General features: G+C 54.0%; 7 protein-coding genes across 7 annotated transcripts; 2 read left to right on the top strand and 5 right to left on the bottom strand.

The window, feature by feature from the left end:
* Positions 1-267: 267 nt before the first annotated feature.
* On the bottom strand, positions 268-2,079 carry CKM354_000252900 (uncharacterized protein; the record flags this gene model as incomplete). The annotated part of the gene is made up of 1 exon (XM_044797690.1): positions 268-2,079. The coding sequence occupies one exon, from the start codon at positions 2,077-2,079 to the stop codon at positions 268-270; it is 1,812 nt and encodes a 603-aa protein (XP_044653625.1).
* Positions 2,080-2,918: 839 nt separating this feature from the next.
* Positions 2,919-3,854, bottom strand: CKM354_000252800 (uncharacterized protein; the record flags this gene model as incomplete). The annotated part of the gene is made up of 1 exon (XM_044797689.1): positions 2,919-3,854. The coding sequence occupies one exon, from the start codon at positions 3,852-3,854 to the stop codon at positions 2,919-2,921; it is 936 nt and encodes a 311-aa protein (XP_044653624.1).
* Positions 3,855-5,668: 1,814 nt separating this feature from the next.
* Positions 5,669-7,231, bottom strand: CKM354_000252700 (uncharacterized protein; the record flags this gene model as incomplete). The annotated part of the gene is made up of 1 exon (XM_044797688.1): positions 5,669-7,231. One exon carries the CDS (start codon positions 7,229-7,231, stop codon positions 5,669-5,671), a length of 1,563 nt encoding a protein of 520 aa, XP_044653623.1.
* Positions 7,232-8,197: 966 nt separating this feature from the next.
* CKM354_000252600 (uncharacterized protein) lies at positions 8,198-10,198 on the bottom strand (the record flags this gene model as incomplete). Its single annotated transcript, XM_044797687.1, has 1 exon — positions 8,198-10,198. The coding sequence occupies one exon, from the start codon at positions 10,196-10,198 to the stop codon at positions 8,198-8,200; it is 2,001 nt and encodes a 666-aa protein (XP_044653622.1).
* A 488-nt stretch (positions 10,199-10,686) lies between these two features.
* On the top strand, positions 10,687-12,723 carry CKM354_000252500 (uncharacterized protein; the record flags this gene model as incomplete). Its single annotated transcript, XM_044797686.1, has 1 exon — positions 10,687-12,723. The coding sequence occupies one exon, from the start codon at positions 10,687-10,689 to the stop codon at positions 12,721-12,723; it is 2,037 nt and encodes a 678-aa protein (XP_044653621.1).
* Positions 12,724-12,898: 175 nt separating this feature from the next.
* Positions 12,899-13,828, bottom strand: CKM354_000252400 (uncharacterized protein; the record flags this gene model as incomplete). Its single annotated transcript, XM_044797685.1, has 1 exon — positions 12,899-13,828. One exon carries the CDS (start codon positions 13,826-13,828, stop codon positions 12,899-12,901), a length of 930 nt encoding a protein of 309 aa, XP_044653620.1.
* Positions 13,829-14,057: 229 nt separating this feature from the next.
* On the top strand, positions 14,058-18,142 carry CKM354_000252300 (uncharacterized protein; the record flags this gene model as incomplete). The annotated part of the gene is made up of 4 exons (XM_044797684.1): positions 14,058-15,236; positions 15,287-15,554; positions 15,606-17,201; positions 17,250-18,142. The coding sequence occupies 4 exons, from the start codon at positions 14,058-14,060 to the stop codon at positions 18,140-18,142; spliced, it is 3,936 nt and encodes a 1,311-aa protein (XP_044653619.1).
* Positions 18,143-18,156: the final 14 nt, after the last annotated feature.

Here is an 18,156-nt window from a genome sequence, read left to right as displayed (position 1 = left end):
ATGTTAGATCTCTGTCGTTGTCCACGTTATATGTACAATCATATTCCAGAACAGAACGTCATGCCTTGCCATCGCCAACACATGCAGAATCCGGCTGTGACCTCCCACTTGAGACTGTACAGCGTAACATGCGAGCCCAGCTCCTCCCACAACCCCAAATAAATCAAAAAAGCAAGAACAACAACTCCTCGCTAAAATGCAAGCGACTTCGACGCTCTTCTCATCAAGTGCCCCGTGATCACTGGTGGAGCAGACTTCACACTTGTACTATCGCCTCCTTTGCGGCGAAGATGCAGCCTCATCTTCCTCCTCGTCACTTCCTCCGTCTTCCTCGTCAGTGGTACTCTCGTCCCATCCATCTGCTTCCAGACTTGCACTTCGTATCCCCCAACTCATCAGGAACCCAATGAAAGAAATCCCGCCAAATATGCCGAAAGCCATAGCTTCGCCTTTAGGCCGCACATGTGTGGCGGCAGTGAACAAAGATCCACTAACGAAAGGTCCAAGCGCTCGTCCGCCTGCACTTAGAGTCTGGGCCAGACCGTTCAACGTCCCAAGCACAGCATGAGAAGGCGCGCTGTTGGTGATCAGGAGAAGGGCACTCGTCAGGCCTCCTACAGCTGCGACGGTCTTGATGAGAAGCACAGCTCCCAGCTCGACCCATAACCATATCTTCCCCGCTTGCGTGGGCTCATGCGTGCCGTCTTTACCATCTTTGTATCCGACCCACGGCATGAGGACAAAAGCGAGCACGAATCCAGCCAAACCACAACGATAAGTGACTTTGTTCCCCACTCTCTCGCGAAGCGTGCCGAATATGCCAACCTGGAAGACAATGGTGATGAGACCAGCGAATGCGAGACTGGTGCCAATTTCTTTGGGCACAAGATTGCGTCCTGTGGGCGGACGCCCCTCGGAGAAGATTGGATAGAGTGAGTTGAAGCTGACGTTGCTGAGCTGAAAGATGAGGTATGAAGCAAGTAGCAGTATTGTATCACGGTTGAACACGTCTTTGCGTTCCAATTCTTCGTGGTTACTGTGGAATAGCGTGGTGTTCTCGTCTTCTTCATTATCGTTATCTTCGTCCTCGTCAATCTCGTCATGATCGTCCTGGTTGGTGCTATCGTTCTGTCGTATTGTACCATACTCGTGCCGTTCGGACCGCTTGGCTGATCGGGTCAAGTATGTAGGCTTTGAAGAGCTGGTGAACTGCCATATTCTGGCAAAGAGACTGCCAAATCTCTTGCTCAATGGTGGTAGCTCGTCCGCCGTGTCCAAGGATTCCTCGAGGAAGATCGCAGTCACGACGAAGTCTATGAGCAGAACACCGGCGGAAAACAGGTTCGGAAGCAAGAAAGGATACGGGTTGGGCTGGCCCGGTTTCAAAGGATGCTCTTTCATGACCAGTAGTCCTCCAATCAAGGGTCCAGTTATGCCACCAATGCCATATATTACTGGTAGGTACGTGAAGGCGCGACTTTGATTCGAGCGATCCGTGATCTCGCCCAGGCATGTACTGATGACGCCTTGATTCCCATTCACCAACCCCATCAGTGCCTGGATGAGCACAGCATGCCATAAACGTCGAGAGAAGCCAAAAGCGACGAAGCATACCGCTGTGAATAGTGTCCCCGTCAAGACTATTGGTTTGCGCCCGATCCTGTCTGACAACCACCCCCACATGAAATTCGTCGCGAACTGCGCCAGAGCGAACGCAGACGCGATTAAACCTACGTACATGCCAATATCCGCAGGATCGACCTCGGGAAAAGTGGAAGCCATCTCGGGCAGATATGGCGAGATACTGTTCAACGCGGTCTGCTCTGCCAGTGCTATTACCGCCAGAACGGCGAGCTGACCCTTTGGGAGCGGGGTCTCATGTTCGGCATCGAACTCGTAGGAATCGTGCCTGCTGTTCGGAGGAGGAGTTTGTGCGGCGCCATTGCTCTTCATGTCTTTAGGCGGAGGTCGTCCAGCGTTCCGCGGAGGAGCAGTGGGAAAGGTGGAGTAGTGGAGGGTGGAGGATTGGCGATGGCGCAGACTGGGCTTTCGCGCTCGACGGTCTTCAGGTGACGGCATGCTGCTTCCTTATCGCTGGGAGAACACCGGGCATCTGAGCAAGAAGCAGCACTAATTGAGCTAGAGCAGGCTGCTGCTGCTGCTGCTGGCTGGCTGGCTGGACGAAGGTGGATGGGATCGATCGCGTGCGGGCAGCGGGCGGAGGACCAGTTCTAAAATATTGACTGCTTCGTTGTACTGCGGCGGAACGTGTGCCTGTGCCTACGCGCAACACCGTGATTGTGGAGGATACGAGAGTCTGCCAGAGAAACTTCACATGATTACGCGCGCTTTGATGGTAACGTAAATTTCGGCGAAACGTTCCTCCGTTCATCTCGTCTATCTCCACTCTTCTCCACCATCTCCAGGACACTATATGTTTGGCCCTCCAGGCGCTTCTATCTGCCCTCCTGAACTCGCTTCAGCAACAACGCATCGACTCCGATACTGATCTGGCGAGCTTTCCACGCGTGCTGCCAGCTATCCTGCGCAACAGCTGAGCTGGACTAGCGCTGCCCGGCACCTGCAGCTACAGAACATCCGCCAGGCTGATCTGCACCGGAAGCAGCTCCTGCTCCGCGTTCGAAGGTATTTGACAAGGCTTCCAGGCCGGTATAAGAGCAGTGGGCGGGCAGGACTCCGACTGAGATCTCACGAATGTCCTTCTGCTTCTGCCTCCATTCTGCTGCCGTTCTCTCCGCGCTGGCGTGCGATGCCGTCCAGAGCTGTGGCACGACTTTCTGGCCGCGTGCATCATCGCGCAGTCGTGCGCAATTGATCCAATTTCTGGTGCGACAACGGGTATTGCAACTGCCGACTGCAGCTTCGAGAGCAGTCCGTCTGCAGAGTCGAACAGTGGCTCATCCGTACGAGCCCATTCGGTCACGCAGCAGACAACGAATAGAGTCTCTGGTGGAGGCGTGTCCCCAGCTCTCGTTGATGTCCAGTGCTGTCCGACCAAGGTCATCCATCAGCAACGGATCCGCGCCAGCTTCCAACAGCATTTGGACGAGCTTCGGCTGAGGGATCCGGCCTACTACGGCACCGCTCACGGCCTTGTGCAGGGCGCAACCGTTGACACCTTCTGGAGACTGATCTGCCACTGGTACAAGGTCCACCGATGCTTGCAGCTCCAACAAATGCTGCACCATATCGATCTCCTGGTATAATGCGGCTAGTGGCAGCAGGCTGGCTTCATCTATGATGCGCTGCAACGATGGCCTCTCCGAGAACATTCGAGCGCTGGTCCAATATCCAGGATCGTTCATTGCCATCTCATAGTCTTCCATCACCGGCACTTTCGCTCGCGGGTTGATTTTCTGTAACAGTATTGCCAGCACTTCAACATCACCTGTCCGGACGGCTGCGAGCAAACACGGTACACCAACCATTCGACCACTCGCCAGAAGGAGCTCCACAACTTCGCGGCCATGGCCAAGATTGTTGGTCATGCCTCGAGGTCCTGTTGGCCAGCCATGTTTTATCAAAATTCGGTAAAATTTTAGCGGTCTCCGTTCTTCTTTGATCGTGAGAGTATCCAAGCATGGCTCAATTCTGGCGCCCAGGTCGAATAGCAGTTGCAAAACGCTGGCGTCGTCTCGGGCCAGGGCAATTTGTAGCATAGCCTGCAGCGGAATAGACTTCTCTTCAGCACGCAGCTGAGTACAGGCATGTCTCAAAGCCTTAACGTTGCCTTCACGGATCAAGTCCTGCCAGTCATCGAGAGATTCGGGGCTTGCGCTTCGACTATCTGCTTCCAAAGCCGTGTCGTTGTCTAACAGCCGACTGATGTCCATTCGCGCGACCTGAAAAGCGCAGCACGAGGTGACTCGAGGTTCATGGGTCGTGTAAGCTTTTTCTTCATATTATCACCGACTTGAAGCGAAGTGGAGCGAGTGCGAGGGGCAGCTGTCAATGCGTGCGGTCTGCAGCACTGGGCATCTTAGTCGCCGGAATTTGGTATGGAGTACATACCACGGTGCAGAGGCTACACGCTCGCCCACGGCTTCTGTGCCGCGACGGCTCCCGTGCCGACTCCCTTCGCTTGCACAGCTTGCACAGGGCTACTGACAGGGTATTAGGCCATTTGCCATATTTGTAACTCGAAGACGGCACCGTGACCTTTGTGATAGCCGACTTGGGTCCTGGAGTCCTCAAATCCTCCAGAAACGGTCCGTCGTTAGCTTCGGCATGCACGCTTCTCGGGCTACCAGAGTTTGCCTCATCAATCTTCTCGCCTATCGCTCACAGAAGAGACCTAGGCTGAAAGCCAATCTTCAATGTGAAGGTCCAGAATGCGGCTGCCCTAGCCTGGTTGAAATGACAATGACGCAGATAACCTTTCCAGCTTCGAACATGCAAGAAGACAGGACATTTACAGCTTCTCCCACAACATGGCCTCCTCTGGCATGGCAAGTGCGTTCAACATTACGGACATCACGCGAATGCCTTCAAGTTCATCATCGCAGTCCGCTCTTCAACCAACATACAGGTCTTGAAATAATGACTGCTGATTTCGGAAGAATGCTCCGAACCGTCCCGGATGAAACTCCGACCGGCAGACCTGTAGACTTTCACGTCCTTCGTGCTCCCATTACATACAAACCGCCCAGGAAGCTGCTTTCGGCGCCGACCTCCACCACCACCAGCTTCAGTGCTTAGTCACTCCCGGCCGCGGAAAAGATGCATTCCTTTGGGCCGGGGATATGCGGTCGACGCTTCGGCTACCATTAGCCGCGTATAATGCGCTTACCTCCATCTTGGCTTGCTGAACTACGTCAACCACTATACGCGACACTGATGAAAGTTGCTCGACGGCGCATTGATACTCTACCGAGTCTATCAAGGAGCACATGCGTTGCTGCTTGTTGGCATGACAGTGCGAAATAGCATCGAGAGGTCAAATCGTCAATCAGAAATCCGTCCGCATGTATGCCGTTTGGGGCGACCTGGACGAGGTACCTTGTAAACTCGCAACACACCGACAACCAACGGTCCACTGATCTCCACGCACTTTGCATGAAAGCCCCCATCGAAGCAGGTGTGTTCACACATGGTACCAACTTATATTGTCGCCCACATCGGGACAGGGCCCGGCTGGCTTACGGCTTGCCGACTACCTGCAGCGGCCGTAACCGGACAGTGCTAATTCATACGTCAGAACAAACTGTACCATGGTTCGGAACGACTGTTGCGAGACGCATATGCACAATGCACGTTGTTCTTCGGAGAACGCTGGAGATCACGAATTCGGATGCGAAACCCCCACGCGGAGCACTGACTCGCGCTTCCATAACCATCTTGTGGGTACTGGTTGCTCGTGCGGTGTGCCGACTACGGTAAGCAGCATCTCAGCTGGCTGCACTGTCCTGCATGCATCAGACCTCACCTGGTTGACGCGGGGACTTGGTTGTCCTGCGCCTCAGCTTGGTAGACCCCCATCTCCCTGCAGCGCAAGAGCCTCTGTAAAGCTGTTGACGATGTGCGAATACGCATTCCCTGATCGAGCGTCTTCTATATTTCTTATATCATACATGTAACCTCGGGGACCATAACTCCTGGCATTCAACCACTCGGCCACTCCATGCCCTGCATTCCACCGACCCAAACTTCATCTTGCCTTCACTTCCCCGCCCAGCAATGATTCCTCCCTACTTTCCCAGAATCCGGTCATAGCTCTCACTACCCCATCCACATTCGACAACACCAGATCATGGCCTCCATGTAACCTCATAATCTCCACGTTCTCGGTTCCGAGCGCCTCCGTTGCGTCTTGAGCAGTTTCCTCAGGAGTAATGATGACATCTTTCTTTCCCAATAGAACGAGAACTTTCCGTTCGTCAAGTCCTCCTCTCCTACTTGAAGAAGAAGAGGAGGTTTCCCAAGACATCGACGAAGCCGACACAGTCGACGAAGAAACCGATGAGACGGACCCTGTGGTAGAGTGTTTCCTTCCATCTTCACTATTCGCGCTTCCGCCACTCGCGATCCGAACACGATGATGTTCTTCACGTTGCTGCTTCTTCGCATGATCTCTCTCCCGGCCTTTGGCGCATCTCTCACCAATCAGTCTCCAATCTGCCCAACCGTCATGGATTGGCGCGTGCTTGATGCAACTGATAAAAGCCGGGACGAAACCAGGATGCGTTTCGAGTTGCCATGCGACGGCCGTGGCGGGGGAAATGTTAGGTCTATCGTCAAAGATAGGAGATAAGCTATCTTGACCTGGGGCGTGAGGGTCTATGGAGTCGTCCTCATCGTGATCATCGCCGCCATCGTCAGAGTCGTAGTGACCCGCTGTTTCAGCGTGCACGGCGGCTGTGACTGAGATACGACGTTTGGTCGAGTGAGGGACCTGTGTCCAGTCGAACTTCTTAAGATTCTGAATTTGAGATCGTGAATTGATGGGAGCTGGTGCATTTGGGTCTTTTGGTTTTGGTGTGCTGACTCTGAGACGACGTCCAACGAAGTAATTCACGATGCTGTCGGGTAAGAGACCAGAGTAGAGTATCTTGCTGCTGAGACTCAGTCTCGTAGGACGAAGAAGACCGCCTGGAGCAATGAGGACAAGACTTTCCACAAGGTCGGGATAATGTGCCGTGAAGCCTGCTGCGATTCCGCCACCAAGGCTATAGCCTACAAGGGTGGAACCTTCCGATGCCCAGGGTAGATGAGAGCTCGAGATGACCGAGAGAATGCATGTTGAAAAGAGATTGATATCTTGGTGATAGTGGTTCGTGTCAGGACAATCGGAGTAGCCTCGTCCGGGAAGATCAAAGAGCATTACCCTGCAGCCCTTCTTCACGAGGTGGCCTGCCACGCGTGAGAGGGATATGCATGGTGTGCTGATGCCGTGTACGAATAGGACTTTGCGGCCGGTCTCGGGACCCCATTCATAGACGCGTAAGTTGCCATAAGGTGTTGCGACATTTCGTCCTCCTGGTAGAGCATCAGGTGGGTAAGGCACCTTTTCGTATTCTTCGGCGGTGAGCAGCTTGGTTGATGGAGCTTTCAGGACTCCAGGTCTCTTTGGGATTCCATCGGAACTTGCGATGTTGTAAAGGTTGATTGCGGCCCTTGCAGCAAGAAAAGTGACAGCCGGAATAGAGAGTGCAATGTACAAGTCCTTCCTGGAAAAGGAATTGTGGCGGCGCAACAAGGATTGAATATCCATTGTCGCGGAGATGGTAGGAAATGATATACTGGAGATACACGGGATTCAAGCCGAGTAGAAGAAGAGAATGTCTGTAGCAAAGATGTTCATCAATCGAACTTGTGATGGAAATGGGCCTCTCACGGCATGACAGCCGGCGTGCTCGCAAGATCGCGGTGGACGGTGGACTGCATGCTGTACTTATCTCTGCTGGCGTAATGCTTTCCACGTGCTCTGCCGTGTGGAAGCGAACTTGTGGCAGTATGCTTTTCGAATGTCTAGCATGTGGGTGTCAGAATCCAACACGATGATGCGAGTGTGAGAATCGGGGCCGAGCCTCTCGGCAAGGCGGAACGGCAGGGACTTTGCCTATTCTGGCCAGAAACAACATGCATGGAACGGAGCAGGTCAGACACGGTTTGCAGTATATCCTTTGGCTCTCGTAAGACATTGCCAATAGTGCGAACAAAGACAGATCTGATGATTGTTAACGATAGTCTAATTCGAGTGGAGTATGTCCAGAACTACGTGCACAAGCGGCATGGGTATCTTTCTTGCAATCGCTGTCTTCCTTCAAACGCCTTGAACGGTCTTCGAACAAAAGGAATCGAAGCTGTGACATGGTCGGGTATCTCGCATTTATGTATAAAAGGGACAAGCTCAAGGTTCATCTGCATTCTGCAGGTACAGTACAGCGCGCTGCAAGGGCATCTCCAGTCGTGATGTCAATGCTGCGCCAATTTCTCGTCGTAAATGTCCGATCCAGGCACCCGCCAGCGCTTTGCAGCGCTAGCGGCTCGGTTATAGTGGCTTTCAACGAAGGATGGAGTGCTGCCACTCTCGAGGTATGGTGGACCTCGATCGAAGCCAATTGGAGGGCTCTTCGCCAAATGTTCGGACAGGATTGGTGTGGTGTGGGAAAGTCTTTCGTGGCCTGGGCTTCGTGCAAATGGCCCGCTGTGCCGGATGGGTGCAGTGCATCAGCTCCTAGCTCGCGTGCTCCGGTGGCCTCCCAGAATCTGTAGTTGTATCTGTCGCACTCGAATGTCGTTCTGAAACAAGGCCATACGGCTTATCGACTTCAATTCCAGAGTCACGATCGCCCTCACTTCCCTCGAAAGCCGATCGACCGACTCCGCGCCAAACATCGAGTAAACCCTTGGCATTTTCCATGCCGTCGTCAGGAGCACCGCTGAACTCGTCATCATCGACCACAATGTCTTGCGTGAGGTCCTCTTCGTCCTCTTCGCCAGTCAGAATGCGGCCACCAAGCTTGACGTCAGATACTCGGACGTGATATTCCAAAGCCTTCTTGCCGTCACGGATCATTTCATCCGTGGCGTACATGCAGCGCTTCAGGCTCTGGTTCATCGCCTGGCTTTGAACTAGCAGCTCCCTGTGGCGTTCAAGATCCACTTTCAGCCGCTTCTCGTCTTTCGCCAGGCGCTCGCTCGATGCGCTGGGCGAACGTCCCCCGCTTCCAGAGACCAAGCTGTCCTCCTCGGAGTCGCTCAGTTCTGCATCATCCCACCCAGGTGGCATGCCGTCGATATCTTCATCCTCATCGAGCGTCTCCAAGTCACCTGATAAGCTCCTTGGTATGCTGTGCGTTGCCGAAGACAAGCGGCCGGCGCGCGACAGTCGTCGAAAGCGTTTCAGCTCCGCTTTCTGCCTGCGCAGTTCGCGCTCAAGACTTGCGTTGATCGCCAGCAACGAGCTATTTGATATTTCCAAATCCAGGACTTTGCGTTCCCGCCGTGCATCAGCTGCCAGTTGGGTGATGGTTTTGGTAGGGCTCAGTGCCGCTTCCGTCGGAGAACCGACTGTCATCGGTGAAGCCAGAGAAGTATCAATGGAGGGAATGTTGACGGGTGGACTGGTAATCTGGGACGTCTCGTGCGAGAGCGGAGAGCTCGGAATAGTGTCGTCCAGCGCTGTGTACGATCGCCTTCGTACCTGGTCGGTACCAGAAGTCATCGACGACAAGCTTGATGACTTGCGGTGTGTCAAGGTTCTACTTGGTCGTCGTGTCTCTTGCATCTCGGGTCGAGCCATCAAGTCATGTACAGAGGGCGTGGTTCTAGGCTGAGGGCGCATGCCGAAGATTTGTGATGCACCTTTCCTGTAAGAAAGGTGGATGTTTTCCTTGCTAGGTGACGGCGACCGGAGCGGACTGAGAGGCACTGTGGGAGGGAAATACGACACGTTGGCGGACGATTGGTTGAAAGCAGGTGAGAGCATTGGAGGGCTTTTCACAGAATTCAGCTCCATCTTAGTCGGTCCTCCAGTATAACGCTTCTCTTCAACAGGGGCGAGTCGCGGAGAGGTGGGCTTGATAGGAACCCTCGTGCCATCCTCATGTCCATCCGCATAGAAGAAGGTAGGTGGTTTCTTTGGTTCTGGCTTTTTCGCTACGGGTTCTTGTTTCTTCACATCGCTTGCGTGGAAGAAGCGGTTCTCGAAGCTGTCACTTGCGCCGGAATGTCCGATATCTGGCGAACGTGAAAGAGGGGGAGATCGCCCGACCTTTGGCTTTGTCTCGCTCACAATACTATTCGGTCTGCTCGTTCGTGACCTGCTCGACACGCCCGCACTCGATCCCACGCCTGATCCGCCGCCATAGCTCCTGTTCGTCAATGCATCTCCCGGTGCCAGCCCGGTGCGCGGTCTCGTGTCGCTGGGGGTATCGTCTATCGCTGGAGAACTACGCCCGCTGCTCACACCAATCCGTGACGTCCGCGTCGAAGATCGAGGCGTGACATTGCTGGCCCCTGATGTGTCTTTTGCCGGCGTCTCCTGTGGTCGTACTCGCGGCGATAGTAACGGCCCCCGCCCTGCTACTCGCGGCGCAGCTGGTTTGGTAGTGGAGGGAGTCGTGGACGCGACGCTGCCAGCAACGCGCGGAGTCAGTGGTGCCCGCGAGGCTCCCGTCCTGGTCGAGGCAAGGGTGGGCTTTAGAGGGCGATTATTGCGGTCGGTCGTCGACATGCTTCCGCCCACCACTGCCACATTGGTACACACAGCTGCACCGCTCGTCCGCGGTCTGCGATTTTGCAGCGTCTCACCGCCTGAGAGCTACTCCAGCGGGAGACCGGGTTGACATTGATTTGATTCGCCGATGTGTTTTCGGAAGACGAGGCGTGACTTTCTTTTGCGGTGGCTAACGATTCGCAGGGCCGCGGGCGCGCGGTATGATCGCCCCAGGATGGGAAGGAGGAGCGTTGCGCAAGCGATGGCCGTTCGGAGAGGTCTGCAGGCAACACTGGTTCGTGGGGCAGACGCTCGGAATAGTGTGCTCGTGCACGAAAGCAGTGGATACTGGAGTGTCGGTGCAGTGTCAACAACAGGGTCGCTTACTGGCTGCCGAGACAACCTGGAACGTTCACGCGCCACTTTATCAGTCACGTCTTCCTAGTTAGATCTCACGCGTCCTTCAATGATGAGCCGCACCCAAACCCACTTCCAGCCATGTTAGCATGGACGGCATGGACGATGATCCCGCCTCTGCCCTAACAGTGGCAACCGTTCCAGAGGACTCACACGATCAGCCACCGACATCGAGCGAACACACCAGTCTGAAATACCACCTACTTGGTCCATCCCTCACCAAATCTGGCCAGGATGGCGTGGATCAGAAGAAGGTGTCGGAGATCATCTACAACGCGAGCAAGGGATCCAAGTACTTCAACAATGAAGAAACCAAGGACAAAACGCTCACTGTCAAGATCAACAGCATCTTGGCCAAGAAACGCGAGTTGGAGCGAGTAGAGACGCAAGGCGGACTTAAGAAAGAGCTGAAAAAGGCGGACGACTACATTGCAAAATTGGAGTATGAACGTGATCTCAGCCAGGCCATCGTACACATAGACTGTGACGCCTTCTACGCTGCAGTTGAAGAGCTAGACAATCCCGAGCTGAAGAATGTGCCTTTCGCAGTTGGCAAAGGCGTGCTCACAACATGTAACTACGAGGCAAGAAAGTTTGGCTGTAGAAGCGGTATGGCAGGCTTCGTGGCCGACAAGCTATGTCCGCAGCTCATTCACGTTCCTCTGAACTTTGAGAAATACACAGCGAAAGCGAAGGAAGTGCGTGCTGTTCTGGAGCAGTATGACCCACGATTCGAGAGCGCGTCCATCGACGAGGCATATCTGAATGTCACTGAATATTGCAAAGAACACAATATGGAGCCGGAAGACGCTGTCAGTCAGATGCGACAGCAGGTTCATCAGGAGACGAAGATCACGATCTCAGCGGGCATTGCAGCTAACGCGAAATTGGCGAAGATATGCTCGAACAAAAACAAGCCGAATGGACAATTCAAGCTGCCATCCGAGAGGACCACTATTCTCAACTTCATGCGCGACCTTCCAACACGAAAAGTGAACGGCATTGGACGCGTGCTGGAAAGAGAGTTGGATGCGATCGGAATCAAGACATGCGGCGACATATACCCTCAGCGTCACTACATCAATCGACTGTTCGGTGAGAAGACATTCGAGTTTCTGATGGGCGTCTATCTTGGTCTAGGACGAACAGACGTCAGGCCAGCGGAAGAGCACGAGAGGAAAAGTGTGGGTACGGAAAGCACATTTCATGACATGTCAGATCCACAAGAGCTGCGTGACAAACTCAGACATACGGCAGAATCATTGGAGGAAGATTTGCAGCGCACCGAGTTCAAGGGGCGCACTCTGTGCCTGAAGATCAAGCTGCATACCTACGAGGTCCTTACGCGGCAAGTACAGCCTCTTAAAGCAGTGTACACTGCAAACGACCTTTACAATTACAGTTTACCTATGCTACAGAAACTGGAGAAAGAGATGCCGGGGATGAAATTGAGATTGATGGGACTGCGATGTACACACCTCGTATCGATGAAGAAAGGCGACGTCGACTTCTTCGGGCGAGCGCGGCAGGCTAATACGTCCAAAGCGTCTGAGAAGAACACTCCAGAAGTCGAACTCGACGAGGACGGTTGGCAAAAGTGGCCGGACACTGAATTTGAGGACGCGGCTCGTGAGGAGCGTCAACAGGAGATGCACGAACTGGAACAGCTCTCACAAGAATACGAGAAGAACGTACTGAAAGACAAACCACCGGATGCGAGTGACGCGAAGACCTTCCTGCAATCCAAAGGCATCGGCGTGGGAAATGACTATACCCGCTACGGGAACGGCTTCGCGTGGCGTGCTCTTCTGGAGGATGAAGCAAAGAAAGAAGCAGAAGCAAGTCCGCCCAAGAAACCCATTGAGCAGTGGAACTGCCCGATTTGCTCATTGCTTCAAGCTGCAGACGAGCGAAAGTTCAACGAGCATATCGACGGATGTCTTTCGAGGCAGACGATCAAGGAGATTGTGAAAGAGCCTGCAAGCCCGAGCCGAGAGCCGGACAAGAAGCCATTGCATCCTTTGTTACAGGCTAGCACCTCGAGGAAGAAGAGAGGGAGGCCGCCGGGCCTGGCAAAGGGTGAGAGTAGTGGTGAGAAGAGGTCGAAGAGTTCGTTCTTTGGCTGAAGGTGGGGTGACGAATGGAATGACTTACGAGCAGCATGACTTACAGGATTACCGCTGGCGACGGTGAACAACAGTACTACTTCCCAGGTGAGTGAGTGTCTAGGCTTCCAATTGCCTGTCTAGTGATACATGGCCGTACGACTGTGTACGTCCACATCCTTCGATCCACTCTGGCTCATGTTCCCTCCTCTTCAGCCTCTTTCTTGGCCTCGCCGCTCATCCTCAACTCCGCCAGCATCTCATTGACACTCTTCTTGTGCGCTCTCTGAGGCTCCGGATCTGGCAACCTCTCGATCCGCGGCGGCGGAAACTTCTCCTCGTCCAGCTCTTGAAACTTCACAACAGCCCATTTCTTGCATAATGCCTCGTTCCAGGATTCCATGGTGCGTTCCTTTTGTTGAATCTCACCAAATTTGTCTATGTAGGACCATTTTTGATCGAGCATGCGGACGAGTGCATCACTGCGAGGCTCGAGGAATTCGAGGTGAGAAATTGTGTGGTAGCCGATGAAGCTGAAGACGCGGTCGGATTTGCCAGTGCGAGGGATTTGTTTGAAGATTGCAATGGGGACATGATCTGGCTGGAACTGGTGGGTCTCTGCTTCTCGCAGTGTAGCAACTGGCTTCGCTGTCTCTGTCGTCTCTGGCATCTCTGCTGTCGGTGCTGGCTCCGCTGGCCCTGTCCTTTTTGCTGTATCTGTGTTCTCTGCTGTCTGCACTGTATCTGCAGTGCTCACTGACTCAGCCGTGTTCGCTGTCTCGGTTGCTTCCGTGTCTGAAAGCTTCTTAGACTCCACGTAGCCTGGCAAGAGACGCAGACTTCTCTTGCAGAAGATGATCTTGTCGCTGTTCCAGCGAGGGTTGGCAGGGCCGCTGCTGTCATTGAATAGGCAGACCCAAGCTAACTTTCCGGGAGTTGCTGCGGAATCCTGCAAGCTTCCGCTGACATTGGACGCGCGATGAGGGGTCTCGCTGCCATTGGATGGTGCGGGGTGGACATAGTTCTTGATGTCTCTGGCCGAGTAGAGATCTCTGTTCGCGTCTGATTTGTGGGAATCTTTGTTGGCTGACTGACGCCTACCAGGCGGAACGTATTTGCCATTCATACCGGGGCCGAGTATTATGAAATTCTGGAGTGGGCTAGAATGTGTGCGAGGTATTGTGATGTATCGCGGAGCCAGCTCCAACTTCGCGCCTCGAAGCTGCAGGGCCCTTCGACGCGTCGCGTGTTAGCTCGACTGCGTGACTGCCTGGCACCTTTTATTCTTGCCGCAACTGCGATGCCCACCTGTCGCACTTGACACACGAAACAACGCAAGGGCGCACCTTCTCACTATGGCTGCGCCGTCCTCGGCGCAGATACGCGCGATCGCTCTCAAGCATCAACCTGATGAATTTCACCAATTATTGCAAGAAGAGGGCCGTTTCTGGATCGTCGCAGTTCTCCACGCAGGCCTCACGCTTGAGGAAGAATCATTTCTGTTTCTAAAAGCGCAGAAGCGCACCAAGTTGAACAAGGTGCACACTACCATTCGCGGACGCTTTCCCGAAAATAACGACATCGTCCTCAAAGTGGGCGACAAAATGGTCCCGCCGAACGGAGTGGTTGGTGACCTTCCCCCTCCAGAAGAAGGGGTTCTCGTCATTCACGCGGTGAAACCCGAGGCCATGGAGTCAGAGTCGGAACCCTTCACGGCGCGTGAGCGTCGCAGCACGGATATTCGTAGCTCGCAAGCCTTAGCGCAGGCGAGACCACCACTACATCCGCTGGATCGTAACCTTAGTATGACACCCAAAGCGTCTCCACCAGTCAAGCCAGAACAACAAGGTCGGCCAGGCGTTACAGGACACATGCCACCCTCCCATCCAGCGACATCCCCTGTGCCATCTGCGTCGCCTGCTCCGCAGGTTTCGTCGGGAAGCTCGACGGCTCCTCCGTCGAATGGTGTGAAGGATGAGTACTCGACCACTGCTACTGCGGCCGATCCCACTCCCGACGCTGCTGCTGACGAGTTCGAATCCGAATACAAGCCGCGAGAGCAGGAAAATCTTTTCGTCGACTCCCAAGATGCTGGTCCCGCGCAAGTTCCCGAACGCGGACGCTTTCTAGCCCAGCTTGCGATGGAAGAGACTCCCGAACGTCTCGAAGCTGGCGTTCAGGCTGGTCTCAAAGTTCTCTCGGAACTTGAGGTGCCACTCAAAGAGTTGGGCCCAAACGAAGATGCTCAGGCCTGGCTTGCGCATATTGCCCGCGTACGAAAGGAGGCGGTACAGAACCGCACTGTTGTCGGAGTGGTGGGAAATACAGGTGCTGGAAAGTCATCCGTGATCAATGCGATGCTCGACGAAGAACGACTCGTGCCCACGAACTGTATGCGAGCATGTACAGCGGTCGTCACCGAGCTCTCCTACAACCATTCGACCGACGAACGGGCCAAGTATCGGGCTGAGATCGAGTTTATCAAGCCTGAAGAGTGGCGGAAGGAGCTGAACGTCCTGTTCCAAGAGGCTTTCGTAAGTCATCCGACAGGTGTTGCCCAAACCTGACTGACACGCTTGAACAGGACGAATCCGGGAAAGTGAGTGCAGAGGTCTCCAATCAGGATTCTGAAGCTGGTGTGGCGTACGCGAAGATCAGAGCTGTCTATTTCAAGAAGACTCGTGAGATGCTTGCCAGAAGCTCGATCGACTCATTGATGGCAGACAAGAAAGTGCGATCTGTCTTGGGCACCACGCGCAAGATCGTCTCCCCTGACGTCAAATCATTCTACGAAAAATTGCAGCAGGTCATTGACTCCAAAGAGAAAGGTCAAGAGAAGCGGGACAAGAATGGTGAGTTAGCCCGGAATTGCATCACTTGGAACGATCATTGACACAAATCAGGCAACATCACCCACAATGTCAAGCGCGAGTTTGAACACTGGCCACTAATCAAGGTTGTCAAGATCTACGTGAAGTCGCCCGCGCTCTCCACTGGCGCCGTAATTGTGGATTTGCCTGGTGTCCATGACAGCAACGCAGCTCGTGCTGCTGTTGCCGAAGGGTACATGAAGCAATGCACTGGCCTTTGGATAGTTGCTCCCATCACACGAGCAGTAGACGACAAAGCGGCCAAGAACCTGCTTGGCGACACATTCAAGCGGCAACTGAAGTTTGACGGCACATACTCTGCAGTCACCTTTATCTGCTCCAAGACGGACGATATTTCTCGGACTGAGGCCATCGATAGTCTGCAGCTTGGCGACAGAATGGTGGAGCTCGATGATCAACTCAGTGACGTTGTGCTTCGCCAACGCCAACTTCGCAACGAGAAGAGGCAGCTGGACGATGACGCCGAAGATCAGGATGCAGTACGCGAAGAGTTGGACGATGCTCTTGAGACCTGGGAGCAATTGCTTGAACAGGCCGACGCCGGGACAACAGTGTATGCACCCGATCAAAGCAAGAAGAGAAAGTCCACGAGTGCTTCTCCTCAAGCAAGAAAGCGACGTCGTCGCACTGTTGACTCCGATGATGAGGGCGAAACTGGGATTTTGGGTGAGCTGTCAAGCACTCTTGAGCAGGATGATACGAATGACATTGGCTCGGTGCGAGAGCCACTTACGACATCCGCCATTGAGCAAAAGATCGACGAGTTGAAGCAGTTGAGAAAAGAGGCTCGCCGTGCAAAGACTGCCGCAAAAGTGCAGAAGGACGAGATTGCCAATGAGCTGACTGAGCTCGACAAGAAAGCAGCTAAGCTTGAAGCAGACAAGAGTGCAATCTGCATTGCTGGGCGCAACGACTATTCGCGCGGAGCCATCCAACAGGACTTTGCTCAGGGCATCCGAGAGCTTGACATGGAGAACGCTGAAGAAGAGAACCCTGACGACTTCAACCCTGACGAAGACTTACGCGACTACGACGAGGTTGCTAGGACCCTACCAGTGTTTTGTGTGAGCAGTCGTGCCTACCAGAAGTTGTCGGGTCGCATGAAGAAAGACAGCCCGGTGCCTGGATTTACGCACATCGATCAAACTGAAGTCCCGCAACTCCAGGCACACTGCAAAAAGCTTACTGTAAAGGGTCGTCAAGCGAACTGCCGGCGCTTCCTCAATTCTATGAAGCAGCTCTTGCTCTCGCTGGCGTTGTGGTCGTCTGACGATGGAACTGGCGTCAAGCTAACAACACAGCAGCAAAGTGTCGAGAAACAGTATCTTTCGCGGAAGCTCAAGGATCTGGAGAAGCATCTCGAGGGAGTCGTTGAAGATACGCTCAAAGATGCCGTGGAGACATTACACGAACAGCTGTTTGCGAAGCTCGACCCAGCCGTACAAAGTGCGATTACAGAAGCAGAACCCAAAGCGCAGAGCTGGGGATTGCCGCGGTCTGCAGGTGGTTTGCATTGGGGAACCTACAGGGCGACTGTCAGGCGCTCGGGAGTGTTCTCTGGGTCAGCCGGTCCACGCGACTTCAATGCCGACCTCACGGAACCTATTTGTGAGTCCTGCCACTCTGTTTTGCCAACCTGTACTGACCGTGAAATAGATCGTCAACTTGCCACAACTTGGGAGAAGGTCTTTCAACGCCGCCTCCCGACCATCTTGCAAACTTTCAAGCGGCAAGCTACGAACGTCGTCAAGCAGTTCCATGGCGTTATGGAGGCTCGCACACGCGAGAGAGGCAGCGGAGCAGCCCGCTTGCAAATGCTCGCTCAACAGCTTGACCAGTACTCGATCACTTTCGGAGACCTGTGCTCTATGGCAGTAACAAGCTTGAACGAAGGTCAGCGAGAGATCAACCGCGAATTCGTGCCTGCTATCTTGGCGGCCATGGAGCCAGCATACAACCGTGCGGCTGAGGAGCGTGGGACCGGATCTTTCATGCGTATGAAGGGTCAGGTAACCGACCACATTCAGGCCAACAAACAGCAGATGTTCCAGTCTGCATCACAGCAAGTCCGCCAGAGTCTATTGAAGCTCTGCAAGACGATCAGAGAGTCAATGCTGCAGAAAGCCGACGAGATCTATCTTCACATGCACAGAGATTACACTTCTGTCATGAATGGTGTCAATGTGGGCGACATCAAACTGTCGCGCGAAGAGCGCGTCGCGAGGCGTGAGGTTGATCAGGTACTCACTGCAACTGACAAGCACTTCCGCGAAGCATTGGACAGCGACGTCGAAGAACTGAAGATTCAGTTCGGCATTGAGAATGATCAGAGCAACACCAACAAAGACGCTGCTGACGATGTCATGGACTTCGATGACTTCGACGATGTCGAGAGCGATGAAGAGGAGGAAGATGAGGAGGGTCGCGGCCATGATTCTGAAGCTACTTCGTCCGGCTCCGAGCAAATCGTGGGCGCTGAAGAGACGTCCAACGCCAGCCCCCTGCGCGAGCAGCACGACAATGATGGAACCTTTGGCGAAGGCGTCTAGCTGACAACATCGCT

The sequence above is a fragment of the Cercospora kikuchii genome (assembly GCF_019650295.1).
Source record: "Cercospora kikuchii DNA, contig_00002, whole genome shotgun sequence".
Taxonomy (NCBI): Eukaryota; Fungi; Ascomycota; class Dothideomycetes; order Mycosphaerellales; family Mycosphaerellaceae; genus Cercospora; species Cercospora kikuchii.
This window is presented reverse-complemented; position numbering and strand designations above follow the sequence as displayed.